This window comes from Lithobates pipiens, unplaced genomic scaffold (assembly GCF_037356315.1).
Source record: "Lithobates pipiens isolate NorthernLeopardFrog02 unplaced genomic scaffold, aLitPip1_a1.2 Scaffold_22, whole genome shotgun sequence".
Lineage (NCBI taxonomy): Eukaryota > Metazoa > Chordata > Amphibia > Anura > Ranidae > Lithobates > Lithobates pipiens.
In genome coordinates this window covers 62,692,861-62,713,150 of record NW_027507784.1, presented here as the reverse complement: position 1 = coordinate 62,713,150, position 20,290 = coordinate 62,692,861, and the positions used below count along the sequence as shown (strand labels likewise).

Genomic DNA, 20,290 nt, shown 5'->3' with positions numbered 1-20,290 from the left:
TGCAGCCCTGTAGCTATATATGATATCCAGAAATTAACTGGGTGACGATAAAACACACAATAAACTTCACTAATCAAGTGTTAATATAGGTACCACGAGGTCAGTGCATTAAACATCAAATGGTTATGGTGTCAATCAAAAGTGAAAAACAAGAAATATATGTATATAAACTATGTATCAGCATATTGCTTGTGAATAAAATGTCACTTGATGTCACGATGCAAAGTCCATCAAACTTTGAATGTCGTAATGTTGTGTGTCCACGTCCTCGGGTGAGAGTACCCATCCTTCTCCCCTGGTGGTGGAAGCACAGTCCTTGGTGTCTGCATAGCATGGCAACATCACTACTTTTATGATTTTTTTGACATGCACGTGGAAGAGCATATTATGACATTCAATGTTTGATGGACGTTGCATCGTGATGATGTGCATTCAAGTGGCATTTTATTCACAAGGCCAGGTTCCTGTTCTAAGAGCGTGTTCAATGTGTGCTCCCAGCACAGTGACTGAGTTGCCACAGACAGCTCACGGTCCCTGAGTATGAATGCGAGCCAGAGGAAACATTTTCTTGTAAGTTGATCTATGAAGGTACCTTTTATTAAAAGTCTAAATCCTCCTTAATTATAAGTGAGCTGTGACTAGGAATGAGGTGGAGCTATTATGTGTTTAGCAAAATTCTTCTTCACACACTGGTAAAGAAGAACTTCAGGTACTGTATGGCTATTTTTACATAGTTACATGGATTCGGCACTTTTCAGATCATGACATCACCACCTTGCATCTACACCTTATCCAATCAGAGAACACTCTGCATGCCCTGAGAAGATGCAAAATTATCTCATGCCGAGTGAGCAATCTCCTGCGTTGACAATGCAGCATGGCAGCCACTCGGCATGGGACCCGAAAGCTAGTGGAAATCACTGGAGTAATGGCATCTGTAACGGTGATTTCCAACTTCCACAGGGATCAGCCATATATACATGGATACACTGGTCCAAGCTGAACCTGATCTAACTATGTAAAAATAGACATATCTGGAATTTTTCTTTAACACTTTGTTAAGAATTATTTTGCTATACTCATAATGGGTCTACCTCAGTCACAGCTCACTTTTACTAAAGGAGGATTTCAATTTGAATAAAATCTACCCTGAATAGTCTCATAGGTCAACTTAGGAAGAAGTGTTCTGTTTTCGAAGCGGTCTGATGTCATACAACTAAAATAAAATACACAGACTTGGCAAGCTCTTTTGAAATGTAATCGATCTCCATCTGTTATTCATCAGGCTACAACCCTCTTGGAACACCATCGTATCCATAAGGGGTCAATCATTTAACATTCATTATGCAGGAAGTTTGCATTTGAATTGTGTTGTAAATTGGCACCCCACACTTACGTCAACTTTCAGTGTCTGCTGGAGGGGTCAACATTGCCTCCGACTTACCAACACATAGCTCGACATCTTTTATGAGATTTTATTTACTTTGCTGAAGAATTTGTATCCACATTGCTGCAACCTACCCCACACCTCTCTACATGCATTCTGTATAATATATATATATATATATATATATATATATATATATATATATATATGAAGGCCAGTATGGTGGCCTGAAATTATGGGATGAACCCACACAGACCGCCCACACTGGTCTTTGTTGGTTCCAGTGCACAATATTACGTCAACAGGCCGACTCTGCCAGCTTACTGCGTGTTTGTGAGTCTGTGTTTTCAAATTCCAGGGTGTTGCAGTGCTCCCTTCGTAGGTTTTTGTAGATCGTTCCATGCTGGCTGTTGCAGGTAGGATTTGTTGTTTTCGTTCCTACAAACGAACCGTTAGTTATCATGTTCCCGTTTGTAAACTGTTGTCGTAAAGTCCCTTGCCTCATTCTCACTGCTTTGTAGAAATTTCACCATGTCATTCGTATGTATTCATACTCATTTGTTAAGATTTGTACCTTATTCGAGCCCAGTTGCATCAACGATGTAATGACTCGTGGCAGCCCACTGCTCGGGACCATTCGTAACTAGTCGCCTAGGCGACACGAATGTTACAAATCCACGTAACTCACTCAAAACTGAGCCACTTCTGAATCAAGTTGCATCGGTGGTGTATGTCCCAAATCCTCTGCCCTACATACCACACCTCCTACAAACACCACACCTACAAACCCCACCGTTATTCACACCAACAGCCCAATCTGAATCTAGTCGCATCATCAGCACAATGATTTGGATCCTTGGCACTACAAACCCCACCATTACTCACATCAACAGCCCGATCCGAGTTTTGTCGCATCATCGGCACAATGATTCGGATCCTCAGCACTACAAACCCCCCCGTTATTCACACCAACAGCCTGATCCGAGTCTAATGGCATCATCGGCACTATGATTTGGATTCTCTGCGCTACAAACCTCCCCATTACTTACACTCCAGCCCTGTCTGAATCTAGCCGCATCGACGGTACAAACACAGCAGCACAACAATTCGAATCCTCAGCTTACAGTACTCTTATCAAGCATCAACATACGTATCTCACTCCATCTATTTGTACGTTGTTGCGGTCGTTCATTCCTACTCAAATTCCACTATCTTTTGTTTTCACCTTCCTGATAAGGCTGCTTACTTGCAATCATTGCAATCACCTCTTCAAGTGGCTCAAATCGACCACTCACCTTCTTTTGTGGCAAATTGGCTGCTCGCCTACTCTCTCTGTCATTTCCCCTTTAGGTCAGTAGAGTTCCAGTTGGTCCATCCTGCACCAGGTTTGGACAGTATTCCCTCAGGTAAAAACAAAACAAAAAAACACACACACCGACTACAGGGCTCGCACCTTCACCAGGGAGCCAGCCATGCTCCAAACAGCTCTTTGCAATCCCCCTTGTTAAATCGTTATCCTATGTCACGTTACTGCAGGTTTTCGGTCAAACCAGTTCTCGACCCTAACCAGGAATTCACAAGCTAGGGCCTCGAGTCAGGTGCGTAGGTGCATCACTGGTTTGCAGGACCATGGCCACCAGAAATACTCCTGATTCCCGGGTTCAATCAGTCCTCCTCATTATTCGAACCCCATTGTGGCAGCAGCTCAAGTCTGGGACAGCACCTGGGCCGGGCAAACAGTGACATTTGTCATAGATAATCAGGCCACGGCCAATATCAGGGCAGGTCCAAAACGTTGGCCATCATGTCCATTCTGTGCAGACTGGTTCAACTATCCCTACAGCAACAATTCAATGTGCACTGCATCTATATCCCGGAACAAGTACAATACTTCGGCCAACGCACTATCCCGTTTTAACTTTGCATCATTCTTTTCGCAGGAACCTGGAGCCAACCCGGCCACACCGCTTAAAGCAACATCTTAACGATGTGACCCACCTTATTAATCAGTCATTATCTCACAACCGTATCGTTCTACCGTACTGCCTGGAAGTCCTATGACAGGTTCCTAGCCTCAAACCCCAGGGCAGTATCAGGAGATCTCAAGCACATCCTAGCTTTCATATCATATTGCCATACACAGTTGGCGTTGTCACACAATACCATTAGACTCTACTTAGCTGGCATCCAGCACTTGCAGGATCCTACCAAACCATCCTTGTTCGCCGCCCATGCAGTCAAAACCATCCTACGTGGTATTCACAGGCAACAACCTCAAAACAGTAGCACGCGCCTATCTGTCACCAGCGCCATTTTAAGAGACATGTCTACCATCCTGTTACATTCCCTTTTGGGTTACTGACCAGCCTGATCCTTTAAGCAGCCATCTAGCTGACCTTCTATTAGGCTTGTGCAATTCGTTTTGTAAAGAATCGAAATTGAACTGAATTTTGCATCTTAAGGACATTCGGATGCATCCGAATGTCCGAATAAACAAATAATGAATAACAACGAATACGAAAGAAATATAACGAATGAATTCAAATGAATTCAACATGATTCGGTAATTCTTTAAAGATCTAATGAAACAAAAGGTCAGCTCAAAGTAAATCTTATAGTCCAATCATCCTTACTTCAACTATATAAAGTTTGCCAGTACCGTATGCTGAAAAACAGCCCCACGCCATGATGTCCCCACCTCCAAACTTCACTGTTGGTATGGGGGTGGTTTTGGGGTGATGTGCAGTGCCATTTAAACTCCAAGCATGGTGTGTATTATGGCATCCAAGAGTTCAATTTTGATCTCATCTGACCAGACTATATTCTCCCAGTATTTCACAGCCTTGTCTAAATGTTGTGCAGCAAACTTTAAACAAGCTTCAACATGCATTTTCTTCAGCAATAAAGTTTTGCGTGGTAAGTGTACATAAAGGCCATGGTGGTTAAGTGTATTACTTATTGTGTTCTTTGAAACAATTGTACCTGCTAATTCCAGGTCTTTTTGAAGCTCTCCATAAATGGTCATTGGCTCTTAGACAACTCTTCTGATAATTATTTTCACTCCTTTGTCATAAATCTTGCGAAGAGCACCTGGTCATGGCCGGTTTATGGTGAATTTATGTTCTTCTGGATTATGGCCCCAGCAGTGTTCAGTGGATTATTCAGAAGTTTAGAAATCCTTCTGTAACCAATGTCATCAGTATGTTTTGTAACAATAAGGTTGCAAAGGTCTTTGTTTTTACCCATCATGAGATGTTTCTTGTGTGACACCTTGGTAATGAGACACCTTTTTACAGGCCATCAGTTGAGACCAAACCAGCTGATATTAATTTGCACTGACTTCGGTCAGCTTTTATTTCTAATTACAGATAGATTTCAGCTAGGGTCTTGGCCTTCCATTACTTTTTGCACCTCCCTTTCTTCATGTGTTCAATGCTTTTTTTTCCTGTGCCATCCCATTTTATTACACATTACTTAATTTCTTAACCTATTTGTTTTGGTTTCTTTGTATGTATGGATTGCATGGGTTGTTACTGTTATGTGGTGAAAATTTCATATCAAAAGCACCTTTATAAATATATTTACCTAGAAAAATGGTGACGTGTTCAAAACTTATTTTATCTGCTGTATATATATATATATATATATATATATATATATATATATATACATACATACATACATATATATATATATATATATATATATATATATATATATATATATATATACATATACATTATACACAGCAGCAAGTTGTGGCATGTGCACACCCCGGTCCAGCTGCCTTTACAGTTTAGAGGCTCAGCTTTACCCCCAGCCACTAATCTAAATGAGATCTTAGCCCTTGTACACACGGTCGGAGATTCCGACTACCAAATCCATCGGAGTAATTCCAACGGATTAATTCCGGAAGAGGTCCGGAAGTGATGTTGCATACACACGGTCGGACTAAATTGTCGGAAAATCCGATTGTACATAACGTGATGACGTTATTTCGTTACGACGGGACTACGTTCAGGCTAGTAGCCAATAGCTTTGGTCTAGGAATTTGATCTGAGCATGCGTGGCACTTTGTCCGTCGGAGTAGGCTACACATGATCGGAGTATGTCCGATAGGAGCATTTTGTCAGAAAATTTTACCGGCAAGTTGGAAAACTTGGTCCGTCGGATATTCCGACGGAAACAGTCCAATGCAGACCACACACAGTCAGAATATCCGACAAAACGGTCCGATAGGACACATTCCGTCTGACTCTCCGACCGTGTGTACAAGGGCTTAGAGGAGCTTTCTCCTCTCATTAGCCCTTGTACACACAGTCAGACATTCCGAAAACAAAATCTGGCGGATTTTTTCCGACGGATTTTGGCCGAAACTGGTGTTGCATACACACGGTTGGACAAAGTTGCCGGAAAATCCGATCGTACGGAACATGATGACGTTTGTTCGTTACGACGGGACTACGTTCAGGCTAGTAGCCAATAGCTTTGGTCTCGTAATTTGATCTGAGCATGTGTGGCACTTTGTCCGATCGGAATTCTCTACAAACGATTGTATAAAATCCGATTGGATCATGTTGTCAGAAAATTTTATATCCAGCTCTCAAACATTGTTGGTCGGACATTCCAACAGAAAAAGTCAGATGGAGCCCACACACGGTTGGATTATCCGACAACATGGTCCGATCGGACATTTTCCGTCGGAATTTCCGACCGTGTGTACAAGGGCTTAGAGAATTCCTGTTGCATCCCTGGGATAAGAAGTGAAGAAAAATGGGAGACACACAGCAAAAAACAAAAAGGGAGAGTGTAGTCAGCCATACACTACTCTATCCACAACCAAATAGCAAGAAAAAAATGTTTTGGGTAGAAATACAGGCAGAACTCCAGGAAAAATGACTCCTTATTTCCTATCTCAGTGGCAATTCATAGTGGTAAGGAAAGCCACCATAGGTGTCACAAACAGATATAAAAACCTGATAGTGCTTCTTATTTGCTCCTAGACCAGGGATATGCAATTAGCGGACCTCCAGCTGTTGCAAACCTACAAGTCCCATCATGCTTGTGGCTGTCAGAGTCTTGCTATGCCTTATGGGAGTTGTAGTTCTGCCACAGTTGGAGGTCCGCTAATTGCCTATCCCTGTCCTAGACTATCTAAGGAAAAATAAAGATACAATTATGGATTTTGAAAAAGGTGATGCTTGTTCTAACCGAAGTGAAGACTTTTCCTCTTTGTATTTTTGTGCTTTATACATTTTGGAAAAGGTATGGAAATTTGTGCCAAAATGATCAAAAGAGACTCTTAGTAAAGGCCAGCTGTACAGGAGTAAAAACCACTTTCCATAATTCATCCTGTAACCGAAAGGCAGGGAGTTAGGTACATCTAGATAAGAGAGTTGCCTTATATAACCAACTTATTATAAAACTGAAATAACGAGACAGTTGGTCGGGTCTGTGCTGATCAACACTTGCACACTCTTCTCTGCCCTTCATTATCACTAAGTGCTCTCCAGCCATTGTGTCACAGGCATGTATCACTTCATGTTCCCAGAAAGGTTACACTGATTAAAACTGTCTGACTGCCTTAGAAAAGTTTGTAAAAGTCACTTTCTAGGTTTATAAGATTTCCTTTCTCCCTGCAGCATTGTAATATTGCTGCACTGAATGGGCATTCATAAAAAAAAAAAAAAAAATATTCGCCTAATTTCAGAAGGCCTACATTAATGGTGGTCAACTTAATGAATATAGGGGGCCTAATTTGTGCATGTCCAGATGGCCACCCAATAGTTTGTTTTCATACATTTCTGTTGTGTGAATGCTTAAGTATATGTAAGCTGGCCATAGATGTCTCAAAATTCAGCTGGGGTTTGGCAGGGACCGGAAATTCATCTATGGCTGCTACCATGCGAGAGGAGTCAACCTAGTGATCAACTCCTCTTGAACGGCCATAGATGGATTGAAAGTCCCTGCTGTCAGAATACAATAGTACAATAGCTCAGCAGGCAGGATTCCCTCATCTTCCTCAAATGTATAAATGGGGAAATCTGTTTGTTTCTTTTTCATTGGCTGAGTCATCTATGGCCAGCTTTACCGTATGTTAGCATCCCAACTCACTGTTACAGTAGCAGTAGAGCTGCACTATTCTAGATAAAATAAGTATCACAATTTTGTTGCTTAGAATAAAGTTCATGATTCTCAGCGTAACATCTTTCACATTATAAAAAAATTGAGCTAACTTTACTGTTTACATTTTTTTTTTGAATGTATTGAAGTGTATTTTTTCACAAAAAATTGCAATTGAAAGACCGTTGCACAAATACAGTGTGACCTAAAATATTGCAACGACTGCCATTTTATTCTCTAGGGTATCTGCTAAAAAAAAATATATATATATATATATATATATATATATATATAATGTTTGGGGGCTCTAAGTAATCTCCTAGCAAAAAATACTGATTTTAACTTGTCAGAAAAAGGCTTAGGCCGCGTACACACGCGCGGACTGTTCGCCCAACCTTGTTCGTCAAACAGTTTGACAAACAGTCCGCTCAAAATTAGCATGAACGGACTTGACCACACACGATGAACGAACAGTCCGCTGAAACCGTGTGCGATGACGTGAACGGCACGTACGACGGGACTAGAAAACGACGTCCTATACACTGCAATGCAACCTTCGGCGTGTAAATTCTTTCTGAGTATGCACGGAACTTAGTTTGACGAACAAGCCTACACACGAGCGGACTTTCCGCTCAAACCAAGTTTCAGCGGACAGTTTTACGGAAATTCCGAAAAACTTTGTTCGTCAGACTGTCCGCTGAAACTGTCCGCTGAAGCCCACACACGAGCGGACTGTCCGCTGAAACACTGTTCAGCGGACAAAGTTGGGCGAACAGTCCGCGCGTGTGTACGCGGCCTAAGTCTTTAAGTGATTAAACGGACCTAATTTACAGACCGAAGTTCATCCCTTTGATCTATAAAAGAAAAGACGGATACAATGTTTCTTTTTATCTCTCTTTCAGCAGCTGCTTTTTCTTTAACAGCTTTGAGCAGATGAACTGCTCTGCACTGTAATGCCCTGTATGCACGGTCAGACTTTTCGACGGAAAATTGGATCGTGTTGTCGGAAAATCCGATCGTGTGTGGGCTCCATTGGACTTTTTCCGCCGGAATTTCTGACACACAAAGTTTGAGAGCTGGATCTAAATCTTTCCACAACAAAATCCGATTGTTTAAATTCCGATCGTGTGTAGACAATTCCGACAGACAAAGTGCAACGCATGCTCAGAATAAATTACGAGATGAAAGCTATTAACTACTGCCCTCTAGCTTTCAGTCCCATTGTATGTGTTGTACGTCACCTCGTTCTGAACGATCGGATTTTCTGACAACTTTGTGCGACCGTGTGTATGCAAGTCAAGTTTAGGCCAAAATCCGTCTGAAAAAATCAGACGGATTTTGTCGTCAGAATGTCCGACTGTGTGTACAGGTCATTAACGTGAATTGTGGAAATGCTGGATTAAGATCGTGAGAGGGGTTGAATCAAGATCCTGATCTAAAAAAAAATATAATAATTCTAAGTAGTAGGCTAAGCACCAAATCATGACAAATCTCTACTTCCACCCAGAGAGTAGCCACTCGCAGCTGGGTACTTCAAGGCTGAACAGACCTCTAAGGCCTACCTACACAATTAACCCTCAGAACTGTAGGGTCCTGAGGCAAAAACTAAATTTACAATGCGTGTGACATTTGGTCCCAAATGTCATCCACTACATGTATAAATGAAAACATGCGGAGGGAGAACAAGTGAAGTACAAGGAGCTGAATTTTGGAACTCTTTGCCTCTGAAACTGAGACTTGAGAATTACTTTTTGAAATTTCGAAAGAAATTGAAAACCATACTTTTTGTACAAGCTTTTGGAGTCAACTAATTTTTAATTGGGGTGTGATGGACAGACTCCCTGGCTTTTATTCTGTATCTTTCTGGTTTGCTGGTTCTCCTAAGGTTTTTTAATGTCCTTTTGTTTTTGCGCATCGAGGCCTTCGGGTAAAAGTGCGTAGGTTAAGCATTTTAATAAATAAATTTAAACAGTGTCATATCGAGGAAAAAAATGGCCTGGTCATGAAGGTGGGTAAATCTTCTGGAGGTGAAGTGGTGAATAATTTCCCTTGGGATTGAAAAAGTATTCTGAATCTGAATCTCACCAGGCACCTAACCGTATCAGACCTGTCCTGAAAATCTTAATCTGATTGGTGGCTGTAGGAAAATTGCTCCAGCTCTTAGTAAGATAACACTGATACATAACACCTATGGACAAACTACCAGATAGACATGTATAATATCTTGAAATGAGTGCATACTAAAACATCATTACATAATTATTCTATCTGTAATACAGGTGCGGTGGCTATATGTGGCTTGCAAGGTCCTGTGTTTTAGGTAGATCTAGTTGTTAGTCATGTTATGAGTCAGAATCAGCTTTCCTCGTAGGGACCAGTAATCTAATTATATTTGTTATGCGGTTAAGACCTAAATATTATCCTTGGAGACCATTATCTCTTAGTAGATAGGTTGTAACATGCGTCTTATCACCCTCTGATACAATTATAGCAATCATAATTCTCTGTCCACTTTGGGAGACTATTTATCAAACTGTAAAGCTAAACTCCAGACAGACAGAAAAGACACACATTAATTCAGTTTGCTAAACATTACTACAATACAATGTATATTTGAATGTATGTAGTACAATTACTTTGACTTAAAGTAGAACTATAGGCAAAACTTATTTTTTTTCAATTATATATATATATATATATATATATATATATATATATATATGCGTGTGTGTGTGTGTGTGTGTATATATATATATATACAGGGCTCAAGTCCTGCGGGAACTCACGGGAACGGAGTTCCTGTACTTTTTCCACAACAGGAACTCAGTTCCCATTAGCAGCCATGTCCTGCAAGACTTTGAAGTATGCAAGCTGTGTGGCAGGTGCTACACCAGCAGCCGCCGACACAGCTCGCAATAGTAAGTGTCGCACACATGACCATTCAGGCATTGCCAGTAGGGGGCCCCATGACATCTTCCGCTTCGATCTACCTGTCAATCACAGCTAGCTGATGGGTAGATCAGGTCCCTGCTGCTAAGAGATTGTATTTAGTCAGACCTCTCGTGATGCGCTCCTCCCCGCCGTCCCCTCCTGATTTTCTGTATCCTCATCCTCCCCTCCTTGTCATGCATACTTGCTCTGTGTGTTCTGCTGAACCCCCCCCTCCTCTATCTTCAGTGCCATATGATGAGAGAACCCAGAGGAGGAGCACAGCTATTCTACTCACACGACATGCAGGGAGAGAGGTGAGCTGAGGGAGGAACATCAGTTTGGGGTGGTCAGCGGAGAATAATGCCTGGCAAAGTTTAATGCCAGGAGGGAAGTTTATGTGGAAATATGTGAAGGGTTGGAATAGCAGCGAGTGTGTGTTGGAGCCCCTGCAGAGTTTGCAGCCCCCCCAAGCTAACATACATCTCCTAAGCAGGAACACATCACTATCTCCCCAAGCATTCTGTCCAGATAATGTGCAGTTAATTTATGACCTTTCCGTTTAACCCTGTGTTATCCAAACTCTGTTCAATGAAAAGTGTAAACTCACCACATAAACACTCTATATACAAAATCACATTCCCCAATAAAGATCAGAACATGATGTTCACATTTGCATGGAAGCACGATTGAAAAAAAAACAACAATCCTCAATAAACATAAATACGGTAATTCTGTGAATAATCAGCATTCATTCAATTTACTAACAGTTAAGCTTCATACACACAATACGAAAATTAGATGAAAAATACAACTTTTGAAGCGTTTGTGCATATGAGCGTATCATTTATTTATTTTTTATTTTTTTTTGGGGTGGGGGGAGTGGATCTTGTGTGTGAGTTCCCACACTTTTTTCCCCAGGACTTGACCCCTGTATATATATATATGTATATATATATATATATATACACACACACACACACACACACACACACACACACACAAAAAGGACTACACTAGGAATGCCATAGTCGCTTGATCAGTATCATTACAGAATCACAGAGCAAGACATTCGTCAGATTCATTTTTACCGAGTGCACTGAGCTATAGATCTGCAGAGAATGACATTCTTGGCATTCAATTTTACTCAATGTCTAGAGCTGTACATCCACACTGCACTAGAGGAAGTGGTATGTTTAGGGTGCAAAGGCAATAGGCATTTATATGTGTTTAGTGTTAAAAAGATTTTTGGCACAAAAGTTAATAAAATGAATAAACAAAGAAAAAGAGGGTGAAAGGGAGAGGGAATGGGTGAAGAGACAAAGGGGAGAACAAACTTAAGAGAGGAAAAACCAAAAAGGGCGAGGGGGGTGAGGAAGGATGGGGGAAGGAGAATCCCCCATAACAACAAACTAGTGCCTTGCCCATGACTACAGCCTTCATAGGATAAAACTGGGCCCTCAAACCCATAGGGGTGCTTATAGGTTATCCAGGTCAACCAAACGTTTACGTAATTATCATGCAAGTCCAAAAGAATAGCACCCATTTTTTCAATAATCATAGCATACTTTATTCTTTGCAGTACTTCCTGGTTATTAAGTGTGGCTTAAAAGCCTTTGCGATTGTCTGGTTGGTGGTGGTAAAAATAAATGGGACAAGCCTATCCTCAAATTATGAACATAAGTAATTATCTGACCAGCTAAGTAGTATTTGCCAGTGTTGGTGACCCCAAGCCCTCCCGACCATTTGAGTCTGCACAATATATTTTTGTTAAGACTAAGTAAAACGTTTCCCCACATGAAGATGAGAATCTTACTTTGTATCGATTTAGGGATGTGACTCAGGAATGGAATTGGTAAAAGAAAAAGAACAGAGTAAATTTGGTGATTACAGTAATTTGATGTGTTAATGTGTGCAAAAAAATATAATTTGGTGTTGCCGCAAGTAAGGCCTATAGAGTACCCATTTGAAAAAGTGGTTTTGCTGAATATTCTGTAGGGTTGTGGGCTGCAACAGAATGGGTTGTGCATGGCTTCAATTTATCCCTTGTTGATAAGCGCATAATAAAATAATTTTGAATAATGTCCCTATATACTATTTAATACAAGCCAGGTGGGTATATTTTGCTTCTAAGTTTCTATTCATTATGGAGATATATTTGCTAGTCACTGCATGAGTCAAAATCAGCTTTCATAGAAACTTTTCTCAGGCAAAAATAATAAAATAATAGAAGAGTAGTAAAGAGCGTGCTAGAAAGATTATTATCTAGTTTGTATTATGGAATACAACAATAAATAAGATTGAAAAAAAACTTGGACAATAATCCTAGTTGGCACTCTTTTTTCCTGCTCTTTACTACACTGCTACAAGAACGCAAATGTAATTTCTGCACACTAGTGAGCAGTCCTTAAATCACCTCACACAAGAGCTTTGCATCTACTTGGATTTTTTCATCAAACAAGATACTGGGTGCTCCTCAACCTTTTTCTTCTATTAACAATTACCAGTGCATGCAATTGACTTCTGGTCTTAGCAGATACTTTCTTATTATAACACGAGGCTAGATCATGAGACTATAGCAAGAAGATCATGCAGGAAGTTATGATGGTCATCCATATATGTGCTCCAGTACAAATAGCAACAGGTGGGACAATGAAGTCCACTAGAATTTTGCAATGTATGGAATTGCCCAAAGGAAGGTTGATTTATTTTTGCTCAGGTAAAACAATGTTGCTCTCTAAGGCTTACTTAACAGTTTTAAGTGGTAAAAGTTACACATTTCACATTTTATGGTAATGGTTTATGGTAATGGTTTATGGTAAATAATTTATGGTCTTTTTTTTAATTTCCAGCTGTGATTTCAAGAACCCAAGAAGGACCAGGAGAGCTGGGAAAAGCTGTGCTAATTCCCAAAGATGATCAAGAGAAAATGAAAGAACTGTTCAAAATCAATCAGTTTAACCTCATGGCTAGTGATCTGATCGCATTAAACAGAAGCCTGCCAGATGTGAGATTGGAGGGGTAAGTTTTACTAAGTAAGTTCTAACTGCCTGTAACTCCAGCTCACAGAGCTATTTTCTGTCTGTCTTATGTTGGGGGATTCTGTGACATTTATTGTCTGGAATTGTGTGGCTTTTGACTATACCTCTATATAGCCACATTATTAAAGGGCAAGGCTACTGGAAGAGCAAGTGACATTGTGTGACCTGATCAATACCTGTATGGCTATCTTTCTTCATGTTTTCAGAATGTTGTAAATGAGAGAAATTGTGAAGCTGCATTCTGCTAACTATATGTTCAACTGATAAACTTCTGGACATTTTTGACCTACTGCATACATTCCAACTAAACATTTATTTTTCTGTGGGACTAGGAAGCTCTTGGATCCAAGGCTCACACCTTGGATTAGGCCTCAACTTCTAGTCATGTCTTCCCCAGGACTAAGTTACACCTTCTGCATTAAGCATATATTGTGGGAGTTTCAGTGGTCAGTCTCACATTGGATGTGACAGGTGGGACTTGGTATTGAGTTGGGTGAGGCTTAGTTTTGAATGGAGCCAGAAGTCAAGGTATTACATACAGTGTGGTCCTTTGATTTAGGGAATCCAAAATGCACAGAAAACAAAAACATAACATGATATCATAGTTACTGCATTGTGACACCAATGGTTTCTGGCCACCTCATGATTTCTTGAAGTGCACAGACCTTTTCAGCAAGATCCTCAAAGCATTCAAGTACCCAATAGGTTATCCAGCTTTGCATAGATAGAGAACCAACATGATGGATTATTGCGGTACCAGAGAGGGATTTTATACACAAGTTAATAAAGAATACATTTATTGTAACAAAATTTACACACAGAGGCCCCATAAGCAAGCATTAGGTGCAAGATCTCCTTTGAATCAGATTTGTGTTGTTTATGTATGGGACGGCTTTTTGGATGATAGGAGTTGTTCCCTTTTGGATAGGCTAACCAGGGGTCCTATATATATTATCCTCTTGGGGTTGAAACCCTGCCAGCTAATGATATTGAACCATTATATATTATATAGGAGAGGGGCTGTGGTGTATTGGCATCCCTGCATCTACTCATCCATCTTTCCTCCATTTTTGACATCGGCATATCGATTCTCCTTTTTTACGTGGAGTAGTTGAAGCTATCTTGTGTTATTAATATGAAGTTCTGTTGTTGCAAACCACTGAGTAATCCATTCTGAAGACGCTATTAAGTGAATCTCTGTGATATTTTTTGTAACTATTGTATTGAACCTTACAATTAATTGGATGTTTTTATCATGTGTGTTTTCTATGTGCAAATTTTGTTACAATAAATTTATTCTTTACTAACTTGTATATAAAATCCCTCTCTGGTATAATAATCCATCATGTTGGTTCTCTATCTATGCAAAGTTGAATAAGGATGAGGTACCCCCATAGCCTTAATGTTCTTTCCTCTATATAGGTTATCCAGCTTGTCAACATTTACTCAAAAACTGAAAGTCCAACTCCAGCCCAAATGTATTTTATTCTTTTTGTCTTTCAGGGAGAGTAGGGAAAAGTTAGATCCTTTAATTACTGTATGTGCCTTTAATGGAGAAATTTGCCTCACTTCCTGTCACCAAAGAAGGTGATGGGAAATCTCTATAATGGGAACAAAAACAAATTTTTTGTCACAGCGACAGAAGTGAGGTCAAATTTCCCAATCTGGGTTACAGAAATAAAAATTTGAATTCTTCCTCAGTCTAAAAAAAGATGGTTGGCATTAAACGCTTGCATTATTTTAACAGTTTTAGGTAGACTGGTCCTTTAAGAATACATTTTAGCCTACAATTGCCCAGGGCAATGTTCAGCAAACTCTCAGCTATTCTAGACTGCCACGTAAAGCCTAATAGCATGGTACTCTGGCTCATGGCAGTGGTCTCCTCTGCATTTCATATTTTATGATCTCTGCTTTTTTTATTCCGTATGATGGATGGCTGTATATTGTTACTAAGGGAACACAATATACATTACAAAATAAAGCATTTACTTACTTCTTAATCAGACGCAAATAGCTTCTGCATTAAATTAACAAGGGTGGAGGATAATACAGCAAGAGTTGTTTGTTTGGCAGCAGCTGCATATAGTTCAGATGCCCTCGATGGACGGGGTTGGTTAACTAATGTAAGTATCCCCTAAAGGCAGGATGTTATTTTTATGTTCAAAAATAGACAGCTCGGTCCTGCTGACCATACGCCTGAAGTGAACTGTATACAATAGAAAAAAAAATGAATCTTTTCGCCAGCATGCCAGTTAGGCTCTATCAAGCAGTGCGAGTGGGATTCATGAAAGCTGGGGAAGAGGAGATGTGTGTGTTGCCTAGGGCAACCAGCCTTTTTTTTCTTCTAATTCTTTTAAAGGGAATGCATATTATTTACTTTTTCTTTTTTGGATATTTTCGCTTAAAAGATCAACTTATTACAATATTATTACTGTATTTTATGTGTATTGAAAACCTTATCGTTATACAGTATGTACATGGGGGCAGCCATATCATCTTAATGCATTCTTAGACTCTACTTACAGCTTTTCAGTACTACATAGTGGTTGTTTACTGATTCTTCACACAATGCCTAGGTCTGTGAGTTTCTCCAAGCTTAAAGTGATAATAAAGTCTTGTTTTTCTTTTTTAGTTAAAAATAACAAACATGTTATAATTACCTGCCGTGTGTAGTGGTTTTCCACAGAGCAGCCCAGATCCTCCTCTTCTCGGACACTCCTGGCCCCTCCCTCCTGCCGAGTGCCCCCCGCAGCATGCAGCTTGCTATGGGGGCACCCGAGCCGAAACGGAGCTCTGTGTGTCCATTCAGACATGGAGCCGTGGCACGGCCCTGCCCCTCTCTCTCCTCATTGGCTCACTGACTTTGATTGACAGCAGCAGGGGCCAATGGCACCCACTGCTGTCTCAGACAATGAGGTGGGATAGTCCCGAGCATCCAAGGCTCTCATGCAAAAATGCATTAAGATAAAAAAAATCTTCTGCTTTTAGGATTTACAAAACCGAGAATAAATTTCAGGGCAAAACATGCACCCCCTTCATCAGGGCTCAGTATTGTTTACAAATGTTTAAATGACTAATGGAAGGAGATTGAAGATAAACCCTAAAGCAGAACTAATATCTCTTAGCCCCTGTACACACGGTCGGACATTCTGCCAACCAAATCCGTCGGATCTTGTCCGAAACTGTTGCATACACATGGTCGGACAAAGTTGTCAAAAAATCCGATCTTTCAGAACGTGATGACATAATTTCGTTACTATGGGACTACGTTCAGGCTAGTAGCCAATAGCTTTGATGTAGGAATTTCATCTGAGCATGCGTGGCACTTTGTCAGATCGGAATTCTCTACACAAGATCGGAGCATGTCCTATCGGACCAGTTTGTCGGAAAATATTTCCAACAAGTTGGAAAATTTGGTCCGACGGATATTCCGACGGAAACAGTCCGATGCATACCACACACAGTCGGATTATCCGACAACGCGGTCCGATAGGACACATTCCGACGGATTCTCCGATCGTGTGTACGGGGGCTAAGTCAACATTTTAAATCCCTGTGCTGATAGAATTAGTAAAGAGATAGGAAGGTATATTACATTTACTTGTTTTAAACGTTTTTTTACATTTCTCCGGTAGCTTCCTGGTTTCTGAACTAGGCCAAAATTATTTAATCAGAAGTCTTCACGGGCTTCTTTTTCTTCCATCTAGAGGAGATACTTTCTCATCGAAGCCCATCACCCTCCATCAATGGCGGCATATAACTAGCTGAATTGGGTGGGTAATGCTTAGAAAGAAAAACTTTATTTGGTTGAAACAAAGGCTGATTCCATTGTCTTTTTGTATTCATGAGCTAAGGGCAGATGGATTCCAGTAAGTAAATGCTACATGAATTATCTGCCCTTACTCAAGATGGCCACTGATAGAAATGCTGGGGGGTTGTTTCTCAAAGTGATTTCTCAACTAACTAAAGGATGGAGACATGGATGGATGGGCAAGTTTGGGCAAGTTTGCTGTGAATATAAATAAAATAATTAAATAGGGTTTTCAGTTTGTGGAGCTCAGATGCAGTTAATTTCTGCTGTAATGAATATTCAGGCTTTAATTACAGCTTTGCAGTGTTTGTTGTTCTTTTTGTGCTTTTTCTCACAATGCCTACGTCTGTGAGTTGCTCAGAGCTGCTTAGAGCTTAAACCAACAGAAGGCACACCAGTCAAAATGTATAAAGGTGTCCAAAACAGTTTAAATGACTCTCAAAACAGCCAATGGGGCTGAGTAATGTTTGCAAGTAAACTGACTTGGAAGCAGTTATACTTAAAGTATAACTAAAGGCAAAACTACAGATGAATTGGAACACCTGTTGGTTTTTATTTCTGTCTGTGCCCCTGTTAGGGAGATTCACCCTCTCTATTTGTCCTGTTTACCATTAGAATTGAAAGTGAAAGTAAAAGAAAATCCCAAATTTTGGGTCGTCCTCAGGATATCTTCCAATGGCGACAGTGGTTCTGATGACCTGGAGTTCCCCAAGGAATTCCCTTAATTTGAAGGGATTTCCTCTCACTTCCTGTCTGGATATAAGACAGGAAGTAAAGGGAAATCTTTGCAATGGGACACAGATGGTGAAAAAAAAGTCTGACAGGTGTTATAACCCTCCCTTACTCTATCCAAATTCAAAAAAACTGAAAATTGTTTCATACTTACTGTAATTTTCCTCTCCTGGTGCATATCCATGGCTTATAAAAGAAAAGGTTAAGAACTCCCCCATCATTCTCCATAATAAAGAATACAGAGAGAGGGTGCGTATGCTGCCATGGATATGCACCAGTAAAGGAAAAGTACAGTAAATATGAAACATTTTCGATTTTCCTGTTGCATCAATGGCAGCATATAACTAGCTGAAATGGGTGGGTAATGCTTAGAAAGAAAAACTTTATTTGGTTGAAACAAAGGCTGATTCAATTGTCTTTTTGCCAAAATCAACTGAGGTCAGATCACCTGAGTCTTCCCTGTAGTCCCTCATGAATGTGTGCTGTGAGGACCTTGTTGCTGCTTTGCAGATTGTATCCACCGAGATATTTGCCCTTGTGGCCCATAAAGATGTGACTGCTCTGGTTGAGTGGGCCCTGACAAAGGAAGGGGGGTCCAGTCCTTTGGAACAATATGCCTTCTGGATTAATTTTACTATTCATGATGCGATTGTTCTGGCTGAGGCTTCCTTGCCCTTGTTTTTGCCTCCCGGCAGCACAAATAGGTTTATAGATTTTCTAAAAGAAGCTGTGAGGTTGAGATAACATTTGAGAACAAAAGCAACATCTAACTCATGCAGGGAGCTCGAGGTAGAATCTGGGAACACCATCAAAGCTCAAGAATCAGCCAGGGAAGCAAGAGTAGATACTTTAGGTACAAAACTGCATAATGCGTGTAATTCCAGCCTGTCTGGGTAGAAGACGATGTGCTCTTCCTCTGCTCATAGGGCCTTCAGCCTGATGTTATTGCTATCAGAAAGGCCAATTTTAGGGTCAAGTTCCATAATGAAGCTGTCCCGGACGGGGCAAAGGGTTGTTCTGACAACACTTCCAACATAAGGGAAAAATCCCACTTGGGAAAAGACTGTCCGGTTGATGGACGTATCTTCCTTACTGCTCTGAAGAATTGAACTACCAGGTGGTCCTTTGCCCATCTTTTGTCTGTTGCTGCTAAGATCACTGCCACTTGAACTTTAAGTGTGCTGAGATCTAGGCCTAGGTCAAGGCTTGTTTGGAGAAAGTCCAGGAGCAACGGGGTGGAAGGAACTGAAGGGTTTGCCCCCCTGCCGACAGAAAAAGCTTTAAACGTGTCCCAGACCTTGGAATACATATTATTGGTTGACGGTTTCCTGGCCTTCATGAGGGTCCAATTCACTTTGGATGAACATCCCAGCAATTCAAACCTCTACATCTCAATATCCAGACTTGAACGTTCAATCTGAGGGGGTTGGGATGTAAGAGGTTTCCCTAGGAGATCAAGCATGGCATTATCGGGATCTTGACTGGTCGTTGAGTGCTGGGATGTATTGCTAGGGGGAACCATGGATGCCTCGGCCAATAAGGAAGAACCACCATCATGGATATTCGCTCTGTTAGTAGCCTTTTTAGGAACTTAGAAAATAAGAGGATGGGGCAAAAATGCATAAGCCAGGGTGCATCTCCACGGGCTCAGCAGGGTATCCACGGCGTTTGCTTGGGGATGAGGAAGGCGCAAGATAAACTTGGGTAGTTTGGTGTCGGTAGCTGAGGCAAAGAGGTCTATCTCTGGAAATCCCCAGCGATCCACCATCCAGCTGAAGACCAGGGGATGGAGTGACCACTCATTGGCATCCTAGAAGTTCCATGACAGGTGATCAGCTTCCTGGTTCAGGCGACCTGGCAGACAAACCATCTTCAAGTCCATCAAGTTTCTTTCTGTTCATAACATGATGGGTTCTACTTCTAGCAATAAAGCTTCACCGTGTGTTCCTCCCTGGCGCTGGATGTAGGATACGGTTGCACGATTGTCCGTGTGCAGTAGGACTGACTTGCCCTTGATCTGTGGGGTCATGGCTGTTAGTACCAGGAATGCTGCCTGGATCTCTAGAATATTCAACACAATCCAGTTGATGGAAAAGGACCATCTTGCTTGTCTGTCCTGATGTCTGTCCGCAATGTGCCCCCAGCTCTTCATGTTGACATCTGTTGTAATTATGGTCAAGGAGGTATACCCCAACTGGCGTGGTCTTGACAGCATATCCTCTTTGGCCCATCATTGGAGACCTCTCTGCATATGGCTCGTGAGATATA

At 41.0% G+C, this 20,290-nt stretch overlaps 1 protein-coding gene across 3 annotated transcripts in view; it reads left to right on the top strand.

Annotated features, from left to right (window-relative positions):
- GALNT13 (polypeptide N-acetylgalactosaminyltransferase 13) overlaps positions 1 to 20,290 on the top strand; it is a 538,975-nt gene that overhangs the window by 203,587 nt on the left and 315,098 nt on the right. For all 3 annotated transcript variants that reach the window (XM_077447668.1, XM_077447666.1, XM_077447667.1), the window contains exon 2: positions 13,291 to 13,459. In XM_077447668.1, coding sequence (XP_077303794.1) covers positions 13,291 to 13,459 — 169 coding nt within the window. The remainder of the gene's footprint in view (positions 1 to 13,290; positions 13,460 to 20,290) is intronic.